The sequence below is a fragment of the Carettochelys insculpta genome, chromosome 2, assembly GCF_033958435.1.
Source record: "Carettochelys insculpta isolate YL-2023 chromosome 2, ASM3395843v1, whole genome shotgun sequence".
Lineage (NCBI taxonomy): Eukaryota > Metazoa > Chordata > Testudines > Carettochelyidae > Carettochelys > Carettochelys insculpta.
This window is the reverse complement of record NC_134138.1, coordinates 134,258,773-134,274,940: the sequence shown is the minus strand read 5'-3', so window position 1 is coordinate 134,274,940 and position 16,168 is coordinate 134,258,773. Positions and strand designations below refer to the sequence as shown.

At 42.0% G+C, this 16,168-nt stretch overlaps 1 protein-coding gene across 1 annotated transcript in view; it reads left to right on the top strand.

Annotated features, from left to right (window-relative positions):
- The window catches only part of CDH6 (cadherin 6), a 66,745-nt gene extending 62,137 nt beyond the window's left edge, over nucleotides 1–4,608 (top strand). Inside the window, exon 11 of the mRNA XM_074985950.1 lies at nucleotides 2,926–4,608. Within this exon, the coding sequence (XP_074842051.1) occupies nucleotides 2,926–3,416 (491 nt within the window). The 3' untranslated portion in view covers nucleotides 3,417–4,608. The remainder of the gene's footprint in view (nucleotides 1–2,925) is intronic.
- Nucleotides 4,609–16,168: the final 11,560 nt, after the last annotated feature.

Sequence of the window (16,168 nt, the reverse complement as noted above, 5' to 3'; positions counted from 1 at the left end):
AAACAAGCCACAAAAGTACCTCTGCCAGCCCCACTGGCCAGTCAGAAGCCACACAAGCAGACCCACAGGTTCTCCAGCCGCTTCAAATGCCCAGAGCCAGCAATGCCCTTTACCCAGGTGAGAGGTTGTTCAAATCTATTTCACCAAATCCACACAGATTCGTCTGGGCCCCAAAGGGTCCAGCCACAGTCTCAGGTCAGTATATGCTTGGATCTTACTCAAAACAGCATTCTGTGCCGATCCTTTAGAATCTAAAATCTAATGGTATATTAAGAAAGAAAGAAAGAAAGAATAGGGTGAGAGAGAAAAATTGTTAAATTGGTATATTACATACATCAATTAAAGTTATTGATGCAGGCCAGCGATGTTATACTCTGATTTCTTGAAAGTCTCTGAAAACATACCCTATGAGGCACAGGATCCCAGTTCACGTAGGCTTAGTTATTAGATACTGGAGAACAAAGATGGTCACTGCCAGGGCCATCTTATAGCTTTCCACATGGAGGGAAAATTCCTTTAGTATCCCATAGGCCATGGAGGGCAACCTTATCAGGTGAGACATTGGCTACATCTACACATGCACGCTACATCGAAATAGCCTATTTCGATGTAGCGACGTCTACACGTCCTCCAGGGCTGGCAATGTCGACGTTCAGCTTCGACGTTGGGCAGCACCACATCGAAATAGGAGCTGCAAGGGAACGTCTACACGCCAAAGTAGCACACATTGAAATAAGGGTGCCAGGAACAGCTGCAGACAGGGTCACAGGGCGGACTCAACAGCAAGCCGCTCCCTTAAAGGGCCCCTCCCAGACACAGTTGCACTATACAACACAAGATCCACAGAGCCGACAACTGGTTGCAGACCCTGTGCATGCAGCATGGATCCCCAGCTGCCACAGCAGCAGCCAGAAGCCCTGGGCTAAGGGCTGCTGCACACGGTGACCATAGAGCCCCGCAGGGGCTGAAGAGAGAGCATCTCTCAACCCCTCAGCTGATGGCCGCCATGGTGGACCCCACTATTTCGATGTTGCGGGACGCGGATCGTCTACACGTGCCCTACTTCGACGTTGAACGTCGAAGTAGGGCGCTATTCCCATCCCCTCATGGGGTTAGCAGCTTCGACGTCTTGCCACCTAACGTCGATTTCAACTTTGAAATAGCACTCGCCATGTGTAGCCGTGATGGGCACTGTTTCGAAGTTAGTGCCGCTACTTCGAAGTAGCGTGCACGTGTAGACACGGCTATTGTGGCAAACTTCCATGAGTTACTGGTATCGCCAGCATGTCCCAGTCTATTTATATGGCATGTAGAATGGACATCTGGGCATCTGATATCAATCCCTTTGCATAGCCCAGGTCACCTGAGCAGGTCGGCTGCTGCAGCACTGCCAATAACTGCATTCCAGATGACAAGTCCCAAATTCCTGAGGTGTGTATTCAACGTCTGAGCCTTTGTCCATCATCCAGTCTGGGACGAGACCACACCTGTTATGTACCTTTAGCTCTAAAACGTTTCTAGTTCAGGTATAAAGTCAACATTTATACCTTACCAGACAAACATGGCGTAGATATACAAGCAGCATAAACAGATTCAGGGGTTACCAGCTTTCATTAGACACCTCACCTGACACAAGATTTGGTGCCACTATATACAATGGTGACATAAATGGCTTTCATAATCACTTAAAAACCCAGTAGCATCACATTATTTGTAAAAATGTAAGCACATTTTTAAAAAAATGCTTGAAAAACAAAAAGTTTCATTTGGAGTTGAACAGAACATTTGACCCAAAACAGTCTTTTTTATTTTTCTGTTTGCTGAAGTAAAAATTGTTTCCGTTCAACCACAGGCAATTATTTCCCATCTTTTTCAGAAGTGTCAACAACCTGAAAAATCTGTTATTTGCCCAGCTCTGGTATTGAACAAATCACTATGAGCACTGTAGCAAGAACCATCTTTCTGTAGTGTGTTTGTGCATCACGTAACAGAATGGGGCACTGGTCCATGACATGATTCTAGAATACACAATAAGAATACAGTGCCAGATTGTTGCTGTTGATATGTATTCTGTGATAAACATTCATATGGCATTTTAAAAAAATGAGAAGTAGAATGCAGATAAATATCTAAAGTTTGCCTTCAGAAGGCAATAGGAAAGTTTATCTCAGGCCACAGCACTGCAATGAGCTCTGTGCAAATGGAGCTCCATGCCACTCCAGAATTGCAATGATGTTAATGAGAGAGTACGAAGGTTCAAGACTCAACCCTCATGAAGGTATTTGCAGTATCAGGGCCTTGGGTACAATTCAAAAAACACCATTCATCTGAGCATTAAAAAATGGAAAAGCTGTTTGAGAAATTTCATGGGGACAGAGCCGCTGCTCATGTAAATGTAAATGCTCCATGAAGTCAACAGCGTTCTTAGAATTGACAGTAGCTGAAGATCTTCCCCACCTGCTGCACTTCTCTCCAGGAAAAGAAGTGCTGAAAAAATAATTTAGATGTTCAGTTCTAACCTTTCATCATGTCCCAATATGCAAGAGTGTTGTCCTTGGAGCAAGTTTTGTAGCATTTTCAGCATTCGGCCCAGTTTGCACTCTCTATTACAATATTTCTGGGGACAGGTTTGCCTTGAGACGAGGCTGGCAATTTCAAAGGAGCAAAGCTATTATGCCACTAAGGAAAAATGCAAACACTGAGAAAATATGACTCTTCCCACTAGCTTAAAATCCTCTTTCTTCTAATATTTAGCCCACTTTCTGCTCCCAAAGTGATTACAGGCAGACAAGGCAAAATCAGAAAACCCCAAAATTCTGGCTTGCAGTGTAACTTCTGAAAGTTGAGTTCAAGCAGCGCAATATTTCTGTCTTGGGTGACAAGTTAGCACTCCCCACCATCTCTCCGTTTTATTTTTGTTTTCAGTTACAGTGGTACTGTTTGCAGCTCTGAGACGGCAGCGGAAGAAAGAACCTTTGATAATTTCCAAAGAGGACATCAGAGACAACATCGTCAGTTACAATGATGAAGGAGGTGGAGAGGAAGACACACAGGCTTTTGATATTGGCACACTGAGAAATCCTGAAGCCATAGAAGACAATAAATTACGTAGGGACATTGTGCCAGAAGCACTTTTTATACCGCGCCGGACTCCAGTGGTACAAGATAACACCGATGTCAGAGATTTCATTAACCAAAGGTTAAAGGAAAATGATACAGATCCTACTGCGCCTCCGTATGACTCATTAGCGACCTACGCATATGAAGGTAATGGCTCTGTGGCAGAATCCCTCAGTTCCTTAGAGTCGGTGACTACAGATGGAGATCAGGACTATGATTACCTCAGTGACTGGGGTCCTCGTTTTAAAAAGCTGGCGGATATGTACGGCAGTGTGGACAGTGATAAAGACTCTTAATGTGTTGCCTTTGTTGATTTCCAGAAACAGCATCAAAATATGTGAAGTAGCTATTTCTTTCTATTTATCCACAGCTCTGTGATAGGGCTTTCTATTCTATCAGTTCCAGTTGTCTAATGACTGCAGTCTGTGTGGATCAAATGTCAAAAAACTTTTTTCTAGTCTAATTTTGAGCTTCCAACAGGCTTTTTTTTTAATTTTTTTATTTTATTTTTTAAGGCACCCAGTTTACCAAGCCAGTCTTACAGGCACAGTGGTTGGGGAGGGGTATCGGAATGAAGGGAAGCAATATTTGTACTTGTTCTGCTTATATTGTAATTTGGAGTATATTACTGTTCCAGCTCACTTAATCTTCTTACTGTATTCAGATTATTCAGATCAGATAATTGCTCTGTCCATTTTGTATTGCACATCCTAATGTACTGAGGTATTATGGTTAAATCTAAATATTATAGTAAAAAGTAGTGGGGGAGGAATTTGTTATAAAAGCTGGCAAGGCTATAAGACAACATGAGAGTAAATTGTATTCATAAATTTAAAGATACCTAATTGCCATTTAACTCTAAATATTTTTCTTGAATCTGCCATTTTTCGCCAAAGCATAAAACCATGCCAACATCATGTATATAATTCCCTGTAGACCACTATCGCTGTATCCTTGTTACCCAGCATTCACAGTGAGATATGTGTGATCTGTAGCTCAGAGCACAGAATTGCTAAATTCTAGCCAAGTTCTAATACTGACTCACTTTGTAGCATTGGGCAAGTCACTGCATCACTCTGGATTAGACTCGTTTTGAAACAAGACTTGAGCAAGGAGCAGAATGTAGTTGTGCTGTATTCTATATCTGGTACAGATCACTTCCTCCAGGCATACCAGCTCAGCTATATAAGTAGGTAGAGTGAGGCTCCACCCATTCCTCTGCTTCTGCCCACCCACACATATGGAAGTGGAGCAGCAGCATCTTCCTGATGGCCTGGGTAGCAAGCGCAGAGGAGAAAGGAGGCACCTTGCACCCTTTATTCTCCTGCAGGTGTGCATGAAATGGGTTACTGTCTGAGTCTTGTCCTCTGTAAAATGGGCAAATAATGCCTACCTCACAGGGATGTTGCAAGGGTTAGAGAAAGAGAGGGGTTAAAATTTGCTTTGAAGGAGGAAGTGCTAAACTCTCATCATAGAAAGTAATTTCTAATTAGGAGGATAGGAGGGAAAATTTGACTCTTAAATGCACAGGAAAATGAGAAACATTCATTATTCTGGTTGATAAAACCAGAAGAGTTTTAGAATACTATCTTTACATATGCATCAATGAGAATTATTAAAAGTTTCACTAACCCCAAGTGATGGTTCTTTAAACACAAGTTGTCCAGTTGGTTTCCTTAATTTCCTTGCCTCATTTGCCATGTTTGCCGAAGCCAGAACAGTGGGGCCATAGGATTCAGCACAGGCCAGTGTCTCTTCTTTACAGCTCACATGCATGATGCAAAAGTAATCAGAAATGTATTTTTGTGTTACAGTAACAAGAGGAATTTGTCACTAATTACATTGCAGAGCCAGTCATTTGAAATAGATTGTTTTGAAATAGATTATTACAGTTTTGCAACCCGAAGGTCATAGCCTTATGACACCTTTTCAGGAAAGAGTGATTTTTTCCCCTTATACATCATATACAACCAGTTTTATTCATGCTACATAAACAGTATAATTTGCATAGTAAAATAATTTTATGTGATCTGTTGCAATTGTTAGGTGCTGGTGTTTTTTTCTTGAAACTACAAGGACATCAGCTTAAATACCAGTCAGTAGCTCCAATTTACCCTTTACAGTAATACCAGGACAACACAAACATTAAAAGGAAGCAAACTAAAAGAATAAAGAAATGTTTTACCATCTGCAGACCTCATTTCTGCAGGATAGAAAGACAAAGGGTTTAGTAAGATTCCAGAAAGGACTAGACATTTATAAACATAATCTGAGTTTACACAGACTAGGATTGAATGAGAAGGTCTATCATTCTGTATATGTTCGGGTCATTAACTGTCATAAGGAAGGCATCTCCTTCCTATTGTCCACCACTGCACAATTGGGAACAAGACAATTAAGCCCTTTTGAAAAATCCCACTAGGTGCCTACCTACATTTTTAAGCACCTAAACACCTTGACAGATCTGTCCCTTTCTGTCTTCCTTTAAACAGTATGGCTATGTCTATACTGGAGGGTTTTGTCGACAAAACCCACAGTGTCCAGATTCTGAACACCTTTTATCAACAGTAAATTGACAGAACTCAGCACTTTCATTTACAGCTATATCCCTCTCCCCACAAGGCATAACACCTCTTTTAACAGAAAACCAGGCTGGATGGTCCACAGGTCCCTCTGTTGACAGGACTTCCAGGACAGTGGATAGCCCTGTCTGCTGTGCTTCCAGTTGGCCATTTTGTCAACAGAAGGGATCGCTCCTGTGATTCGCTTGGCAGTGATCTGTTGACAGAAGTTTTGTCAGACGCTATCTTCCAACAAAAACTTCTGTCAACAAATCGCTGCAATCTAGACATAGCCTATGGCATTGAGCGAGGCAGAACAGCAAGTTAGATGGCTGGTGCATTTAATATGCTGTTAACATTTAAGTTGTTTTGTTTTCTTAAGTTAGTAACACTTTGGATGTAGTTCAGACTACAATTTTGCATTTTACTGACCAATAACTTTTATCTTGTCAGGAATCATAACATATTATACAGAGAATGGGCCACACAAGTCTGTTTTGTAAAAATATATCTATATATAGATATATAGATATAGATATAGATATAGATATGTACTGTACCGGCACCAGTGTTATGGTGACAAATTGAATAGCAAGTAAATTCCTATAGGAAATTCTCATGAGGCAGGTGCACCACTGCTCACATCTGAATTATTCTTTTACCCATCCAGCTTGTAAGTGCTGATATTTGCACAGATGAGGCTCATTTACCATTACTTACACACAGCGAAGGGGGTACAATTCAATCTTGTCTTCTTCCTATATAACACCATAAAGTGCAGTTTCAAAAACCATGACCATTAAAATTGCCATATTTCAGTAAATAAAATATTTGCAGTAACATTTTTACTGCATCTTGTGTGCTCTGGTGGCAGAGGATGGCAAACACTGCACCACATTATTTTTATTGAATGACTAGGATGTTAAAATTGTCCCTTTTAGACAAACAATAACAGATTACAGCCTGCAAAGATGGTTTCTGGACTGTGTTAAAGAAGCAGACTGCTCCCTCAATCACTAGGATATCTGTTCAGGAGAAAAGAACCTCTGATGAAGATGAGCTACAAAGTTAGCTTTTAGTCTGGCTAGTGACAAGATAGATGACCTGACAGTAGGCAAGGTGTTGAAGAACACCAAAAAAGTCTAGTGAGGTAAGTGTGAAGGGGAAGGAGAAATATGGCATAGCAATTATTGGAGTAATTATTCCAGAGTAAAGTCATTTTTATTCCAGAATAGTGTCTACATGGGCTAATTATACAAGAATATCTAGAGCAGAAAAATTATTCCACTACAGCTATGCAGGAAATTTCTCAGGTGGACAAGCCCTGCCCAGACAGAGGCCCAATGACTTCATGTAGCAAGAGTTCAGTCCTCATACTTGATGTTGCTTAATACACTTGTCTGACCATAGGAAAACATGAAAAAATGTAAAAAGCCAGTTTCAGAGCTCATAATTTTTCAAGTGACAAGCTATATCTTGAAACATAAGGTTGGCATCTATCTGCAATACTGAATTATGCAGAAACATGAAATTGGGTGTTTACAGCTCCCGTAGTTGTAGTAAATAATAATTGATATATTAATAGCCAAGTAGGTAGAATTAGGTCTGGAGATCTGTGTGTCTCCATGCGAGAGGGAAGAAATAATAAACATCTAAAAAGATGGCCCTTTTGTAGATTAGCTATTTCCATCTTCATTGGGGACAGTAATGAATGCATAGTCAGTTCCTTGGGGCCGGATCTTACACTTTCAGAATTCAAATAGGTGTTTTGTGAGTGCAAAGAGCACAAGAGCTCTCTCAGAAGAGCACGATAGACTCCTATTTGTCTTGTTTAGGCAAAATAACTCAGAAGCAGTGCCATTTAGGTGCAAAATCTAACAAGAAAAGACCCTACCACTAGAAAGTTCAACAGCTGTAAGACAACTTTTTACTTTTTTTTGTTATGCTTTATACGTCACCTCTGTCTCTGTGAACTCTTATCTGGATGCTGCGATGCTAGCAGGTGGTCCAAAGTCCCAATGGCCCATTGTGTTTAAATTAACGCTTCAATCTGAGTTTCTTTATCAAATTATGAGAGCTGACAGTCTAACAGTTGCTGTGTTTATCCTGATGGGTGCAAACTGTTTCATAAATTTTGAAAGGGCAATTTTCCTTTCAGCCCTTCAAGAAATTATGACACAGAAGCTTCCTCCCCCTCCAATGAATGTTACAACCACAGCATTTTAAATTTCCCTTCAGCAGTTAGAAAGAAAAATTAGCAAAAGAAAAATAAAGATTTTTCTATTGTGAAAACAAAGGTAAAATAAAACCATATTTAACGTCTGTGGCTTTACGGCTTGCCCTAGTAGGCAGGAAATACAGTAGCTATCTCACTTTTTAAAACTTAATACAGCAAAGGATCTTTTTTTAAAAAAGAATGGTTTATGGTCCCTCTCTTTTTGGTTTAATTTAAGCATAGCCGAGACACTCTGTAACCTCACCACCGTTCTGCAATACTGTACACGTGGTCTGGTCCTACATTCTGGTCATGAGGCAGTTTCCTCCAAGGGGAAGATGTCAGGGGTGAAGTTGAGGGGAGATTGGCTGCTGCTCATCAGGGAATTCAGGAACAGGTGGTTACAATGCACGTTTGGGGATTGTGTTGTTTTTCTAATGAGATGGAGGCCAAGGAGTTGCAGGTGGGGTGAGAGAAAATGAGGGAGCAAAACTAAACAGTCAAGCTGTATGCTAAGCAGAGCCAGGGTGACACTTAAAGCAGCAACGCTACCATGTTAACCCTAATGTTGTTAGACTGCAGATGAGTTTTTACAATAACTGCATGTTTTTGGCCAGTATTTATTTTAAAGGGAGTCTGCAAACTTAAATGTCTCTTTCGGTGGGTTTGGTTTAACAAATAAGCCCAGAGTTTAGGGAAATCCTTTCCATTCCAGTGGACTCTTATCCTTCCCTACAGGACTGCACTATTGCTGTAAATACATCTGGATACACTTTCTATAAGCTCTTAGTTTTCTATGATCTACTAGTTTAATGATTATTAAAGAAACAAATTGTATAGAATTATTAGACATTCAGGTGAACACAAGAGACAACACAGCAAACACAACGTTGTTTTTTTCTTTGACAAAATAAATCCCCAAATCTCTTTAAGATGCTTGTACTATTTTATTTCTGTGATTCCTTTTATCTCTTTTCAAATTAAACGTTCAGAAATGGGCCTTATACTGAATGCTATGTACATTGTAACTGTGCTGCCGAGCTAAGTCAATCTGGCAAACTCCTATTGCGATGTGCGGGTTTTTTTTCAACCCCTAAAATAAATGGGTTTTGGTATTGATTTTTTTTAATTAAAAATACTTCCAAGCATAAATTGAAATTGATGCCACTGCCTAGGAAGATTTACTAGCTGGAGTGCTCCAGTCATGCAGTTACTCTCAGTTGTCATTCCCTTGTTCTGCAGCAAGAGCATGAAATCAGAGGGAAGTAGTCACTGTTCAGCGCAGAGGAACATTTGTGGGTGATAAGATTTTCATCATTTTAAAAGTTTACATCTGGAAGGTTCGCTGTATTACAAAGAGCCCCATGCTGGAACGATTACTTTTATCTCAGCATGGCTAGGCCATTTGTTACAGTCAGCTGACAAATGTGCATTCTTTCCCCTCTTATATTTCTTATTCACTGTAATAGCCTTTTTGTTGTTAAGATTTAATGAGAAACCAATTTCAACAGCGATTTCTCACAGGAAGAGTGAATTTGCCTTTTTGCAAATCAATTTTTGTAACAAGTTATTTATATGATACTAAATAAATTGTTTTTTTCTAATATGTTTTTATTCTCTGAATTTACTGTCCATATTTACATAAAGTAATGGTGTAAATCTTCTTAACTAATTCTGTGTCCACCACTGCTACCAGTTGGTTCAGCTCATTGAATTTCACTGGAAAATGCTTGGCTTCTATCTCACTGCATTAGCACCTGGGCTGGTCTTGTGGTTGGTGGAGCCCAAGAAAGAACACTGTAATTGGATGGGGAGTCACTTTCCCCTAGGCACCATCACTTGAAGAAGATGACCGCTATAGTGTCAAAAGCATAGGATTCAAAACAGTTGCTTATGCGTATAGGCAATTTCAGTTAGAAAAGCATCTCACTGAAGTCACTGGAAGTTTTGCCTCAGTAATAGGTGTGGAATATCGTCCATCTTAAAGCGCATGGAGGTCATAGCAGACAAGTCAGCTTAGTCCTTGTTATTAGTCCTTGGTTGGTTCTCTTTAATTAGAGGAGGGTCTCAAAGAGAATTTAGCATAGGACTAGGTTGACCATAGATTGAAGATGACCAAAACCTCAACTGAGATATTTTCTTATACAAGTAGAGCTTTCCTTACCAGAAATTCTTCAGTACAGCACTTCATAAAACACCCCATAAGGAGAACAGGAAAAAGAATAGATTATACCTGTTGTGGCAAAGCTCCAGACATAGCCCGTGGGTCCTGCATATCTACATGGTTATTGTATAACTCCGAGGCTTGCTATGACTAACCGTGCTGCCTCTTACCTTTTTCTAGAGGCCAGAGCCACAGCTTACTTTGTGTGGTATGGGGAGAGTTGCACAGAAACACAGGCCCAATCGCAACTTCAGGTTTCTGACCCAGAGACTAAAAGTCATGGCAACTTATGGTATATTCCTCTAGCCCCAATTCAGCAGCCTTTCTCTTTGGCCACTTCTCCTAATGCCTTCTCCCTGGTACCTGAGCACCAGAGATCTTTCCTCAGCTCTCCAGTAGTGCACTTCCTCCTCTCAGTCCTTCACTCAACTCCTTCCTCTCTCCTTACCTGAGGGGAGCCTTATAAAGCAGCCAGCACGCCTTAATTGGTTGCAGATACCCAAGTAGCCTGGTGCCTCAGGCTAGCTCTTAAGTAGCTTCAGGTGCCTGTCTGCCTTGATTACGTGGCAGAAGTCTCTGGTAGTCTCTTCAGCTACGTCTGCCCTCCGCCAAATGATTGTAGCCAGCTGCCCTGGGTCTGTCACACTGCTCAGACCAAGTAATTGACCCGAATGACTGACTCCCTGAGTGACTTATGAATTACAATAAACTGAGTTACTCACATAGCTCAGTGGCTGGTTGTACTATAAGAAATGCAGTCTTAGATGTTCCTCAAGAATACAGATGACCATTTTATATGGTGATGAAAGCAAACCAGGGCTATATTTTAATATTCAGTACTGGGGCTGTGGTTTAGAATAAAATGCATGGCTTTATACAAATGAAAACAAAAGGAGATTCATTTATCTATATCAATAGTACACTAAGGTCCCAATTGGGGCTTCATTGCAGCAGGCCCTGCAAATACAGAATACACACATACACACCTCATTTAACCTGTGTGACATAACCACTTTTTTTTTTTTAAATTTCCATAGCACTGGGAAATTCCAGTCACACTGGGGCCCCATTGTGCTAAGTACTGTGCAAACAGAACTTCCGCAAAGACCTTCCAATCTATTTAAGAACAGATACAACATGTCGGCAAAACAAACCAGCAGAGAAAAGTGAAAGGTAACAGTGAAAGGAGAATATAGTTGGGTATAGTGGCTGCAGTCACAATTTTCTGGCTAGAATGTTTGTTTTTCAAAGAGACCCTCATGATCACTATAGGACTGCCACTTGGCCATTCTGTGACCAGCCTGCCCCATTGCTAGTCAAAAGATGTACCAGGACAATTTCTTGTTTGCTGTATACATGCTGCCATGCTGTTAGCCGGTGGCCGGGTAATGTGCGGTGAGGTACTCCCCTGGGTCCTAAGCAACCCAGTTTTTTACTGTTAGAGCAGGCAGCTCCTAGCACTCTCACCCACGGCCAGGCTGCAGTAACCAAACGGTTAAAGTTCTTTTTGTTGTGCCGGCTGTGTTGCAGTAACAAAAGGGTTAACAAAATGGTTAGGCTCAGAGCTTAACTAGTTACAAGTTTATTTAAGCTACAGTTATAAGCATGCGGTTACAAAAGGCTATTGTTTACTTCTTATATGCTAGCAAAGTACAGGTGTTAACAGGTTACGTTACAATCGAATACAAAGATATCTGTTACCATCTAACACAATGATATCTTGGCACAATTACATCTAGTTACAGAGCTCTAATTCTTTAGCTGTGCACAAAAAAAGTCAGAGACCTAGCATGGGTGTATCTTACCCTCTCTGCGTCTCTCGATACCAGCGTAGCCAAGCCGGATCGGTCACTCAATTCCGCGGAAAGAAGAATACGAGGTTGGGCGTCCCCAGTTGTGGACCTCGGGAGGCAATCACCTGACCAGACCAGCAGGTAGTTGGTGGAATGCACTCAAAGTTAGAGTTCTGCTGGACCCATCTTTTATACCCCTTTTGGGTTATGTATTCTCTTTCTTATCTATGGTGCCAGATCATACTGGTCTGTCTTTGTGACGCCAGTTTGTTACAAGGGCATTTCTACTTAGTTTGCACTTGTAAGACAAGAGATAAGCAATTTAGGAGTACAGGACATTATTTTGTGCAGGCGGGGCACGTCCCTTCTGGGTGATTGTGTGTGTGCATCATATTGATCAATGCCAGCTGAGGTGATTTCTGAGGGTCCCCCCCCCTCTTGTTGACAGTCTGGCCTGTTAGCCTTCTAGCTGTACTTTCTGCTTCTCAGGGTCACGATAAGCTAGCATATCTGGGCCTCAATGAGGGCATCAAAGACTGTGCTGTCAGCAGCCGTTTCCGTGCCCTGTGTGCTCCTCAGTGGGGGGGGGGGCAACGAGCAAGCTGGCTTGTAAGGGGGAGACTCTGTCTGGCTACACATGCACACAAAATGTCTCCTACAGGCTGCACTCACCATGGCTGGGAATGGGCCACAGCCTGGCTGAAACCGAGGTCCCCAGCCTGCTGCCTGCTGAAATCATTGTGGCTCCTCTTGGCCCTGACAACCATCCAGGAAGTGGGGCAAATCTGTCACCTGAGGATTAGGCTTGTTAGCATAGAGGGTAATCAGCAGAGTAGGGGAGGCAGGGGCTTCTAGGAAGGGATCCAGGAATCAGGATAGACAAGGCTTACCAACAGGCAGGAGTATGAGGTAGGAGGACTGCCTCCCCTAACCTGCACCTTACCCCTGCCTTTTGGTAAGCTCTGGTTTGTCCCATTTCCCAGAGCCTTTGCAAGAGCTGCCTACCAACCTCTCCCAGCACCATGGGGACTCCATCTACAGCCGAGACCTCTGGTGGGTGTTGGGGGTAACGGATTAAGGAGGCTGCTGATGCACCTGAGAGGGAAAGAGAAGTATCTGGCTCATGGCATGCCACTGTAGCATGGCCAGTTTCTCTGTACCTAAGAAATAAAGCCCTAGCTAGCTGTCACTGCTGCTAGTTTCCTCAGTGTCAAATTAGAATCTTCAACACCTTCAACATTCACTTGGAGTGCCAAGTGGAAGCTGTAGGACTGGGATGCTGCATCTCTTTCTTTGCTAGGAGACCACAATCACTTATACTTGACTCCCCTGCCATTAAACCTCACTTATCCCTTTCATGAAGGAAACCCCTAACAAGTCTCCTAATAAGAGAGATATAATCAGAAAATTTTCTGTTCCCAGCCATTCAGCCACCATTTTTATCTGTGCAGAAATCAAACCCAAACCAAATCAAACTCACACCGGCTTTCTCCATGCAGGTTATCACATGGATAAGTTAGACTTTAACTAGACAAGTCATTATACTTTCCGATTACCAGAGAGATGCAGTAATTCAGCCAGCAATAGATTTCACACAGGTTTTTTTAATCTTTATCTAAGAACTACTGTGCAGATGTAATGGAAGTGGCCAATTTTTGACTTTGCTCTTCAGGAGCTAGATTGGCCACACACTGCCTTCTCTCACTTTTGCACTGATGAAGACAGCTCTTTCCATCTCTTTCTTATGTGTGCTCAAATAGAGACCAGCTATAGGTGGATATAAAATATGGCTCTTTCAGCAAGAGCCAAATCTTTTGGGGGTTTGCTCTGAGACTCACAATACTCTCCCTTTCTTTGGTAGATGGTCCACAACGGTGGGTAGACTTAGACCTGAAGGCCCAAAAAGGACACTAGTGATCATCTAGTCTGACCTCTGGCACACTGCAGGTCTCAGACCTCACTAATCCTTTCATGTAATAGACCTCAATCTCCGGAGCAGTTTCTGAATGCTTCAAATTATGATTTAAAGACTTCAAGTTTCAAACTACTCACTAGCCATTGTACTCAATATCCATGCCTCCATTTCTGTTCCCTAACTCCTTTGTTCGTGAGGCTTCTAATTGGTGATGAAAGGTTACAAATGTTTGATGCTATTAATAATAATAATAATAATAATAATAATAATAACAATAATAATAATAATAGTAGGTACTATGCACTTCGAAACATTTGATTCAGCCCTAAGAACAATCACCATAGATTGTCACATGAAATCAACAGAAGTTTTCTGTTTCACATTACTCTCACTCTAACCAGGTGACGCCAGGGGTGGTGGGTATAGCAGGAAGGGGAAACCAATGCCTTCCCAAACAGCCAGCCAACCTCTCTCTCACCCTTCAGTGCTGCAGGTGGGAAAAGCTGGATCCATTGGCTGCTCGCTTGCCTCTCTGTACTCCGGCCACAGGGCTGGGAGAGGCTGGAGTTGCACGAACCGGCCCCCATGTGCCTTCTCCGTTTGCTCTTGGTCTGTAGGGGGCGAGCTGGGACCATGCACCTCCCATTGTGGGAGGTATGGTCTGCTCCTACAGTGAGGGGAATGCTTGGCTCCCACTGAGCTCTGGATAGCAGGGGTGGGCTGGGGCTTGCTTCCCTCAGTTCTCCATGCTCCTACCACTCATCGACAGTCCATCTTTCCTCCTTTCTACTACAGTCAGCTGCCTAGCACACATCCATCCCCTTTGCCTTCTTTACATTCATAACCTGACCCAGACCAAGTAATTAGATTCTCAGCCACTGTCTATCCATCTTTTGGCTTCCCAGTTTACTCCTGAGAGCCCACCAAATCAAGGGTGGGCTTTACGCAGGTCTGTTAGTCTTGACTGCAGGCTTCAAATCCCTCATCCTCCTTGTCAGAACTGTTTCAGCATACATTAGTGCCCTTCTGACTCCAGGGATCCACAGGACACACAAATATTTGCCGATCTCCACTAGCTCAGAAGGTACTTTCAGCTTGCTAAGTTCCCACCATGCATCTTCCAAATGGAAAGAGACCTGCAGAGACAGGGACAGAACGTGAAAGGTGTGTTCATCTGAAACTTCCTAGGGGCTTGGAATGGCTTATTCCTTTATCTCTCATTAAAAACACCAACAGTAGCCTGTGCACAATTTTGTCTAAATTCCCTACTGAAGCTTTTCTTCTTCTTAACTCAGAACTTTCCTGGCTGTCTGCTCATGCATGCATCTTAATTAATAAACAAACAAACACATTCTCTCGTGATTGCCTTTACATGTTGCTCTAAACATCTGTTTCTACCTATATCCTTAAAGAAAGCAGCTCTAGTCTGCAGCTCAGCTGGGGAGCTTCTTCCTCTCAGGCCACAATCAATTTTTTTCATGTCAATTATCTTAATTGGTAACAAGCTTAACCCATTTCCCAATTGTGAGGCCTGGTTTTTTTTTAAGAATAAACAAACCCTCAAACCTTCTTTAATAGAAATACTTTTCTAAAAAAGTTTCCTTACTAACCTTTTATGAGTCCATTAATGGAAGGAACCTTTCGAACCCAGGCTCTGAAACAGTCAAAACTGAGACCCATTTTCCTAATGGTTAGCATGAGACCCCGCCCCCCAAATCCAACCAGACTTTATCATTCATGCCTGTTTCTAAAAGATAGACATGTAAATACAAGGTACCAGATGTGAGAAGGCCACACTTGCATTACCGTGCTATTCACTGATACGTTAGCCATATCACAATGTTCATCTGATCCTGTTCACTCTTCCTCATCTCTTTTCACTTGTACAGCCAAATACATCACATCCTTCCTGTGCCAGCTACACCCGTTATTACAGACTTGAGTGTAGGGAAAACAGTTTCAATTTCTGCCATCCCTACATTTTTCTACAATGGAGCACATTTTAAATTCTGCCAGGAGAATGCATGATGTATATTCTGTTTGGCTATGTCCCCCATTTTAACTGATGACACCAGCTCTAGCAGAGACACTGACACTTTACATAAACCCTACCTTACTCTGAGATGCTGTGCCCACAACCTGCCCTTCCACTGCACGTTCTTCCATTACTTATACTGCTGTGATGTGGGTCAACCAGGCAGTGAATTTAGGCCAAATTGTTACAATATTCTGCTTGCCATTCCTTAGTCCTGTAACATACAGGACCCTCCTGCAAATTTCAGAATTAGAGTTGATAGTTACAACTGTATGTTTGACTCTGTTGCTTTCGGATATTATCAACACTATTCTTAAAGTAACCTTAGGGGGAATTTTTAAATTTAAGAGAGTCCAACTGCATGT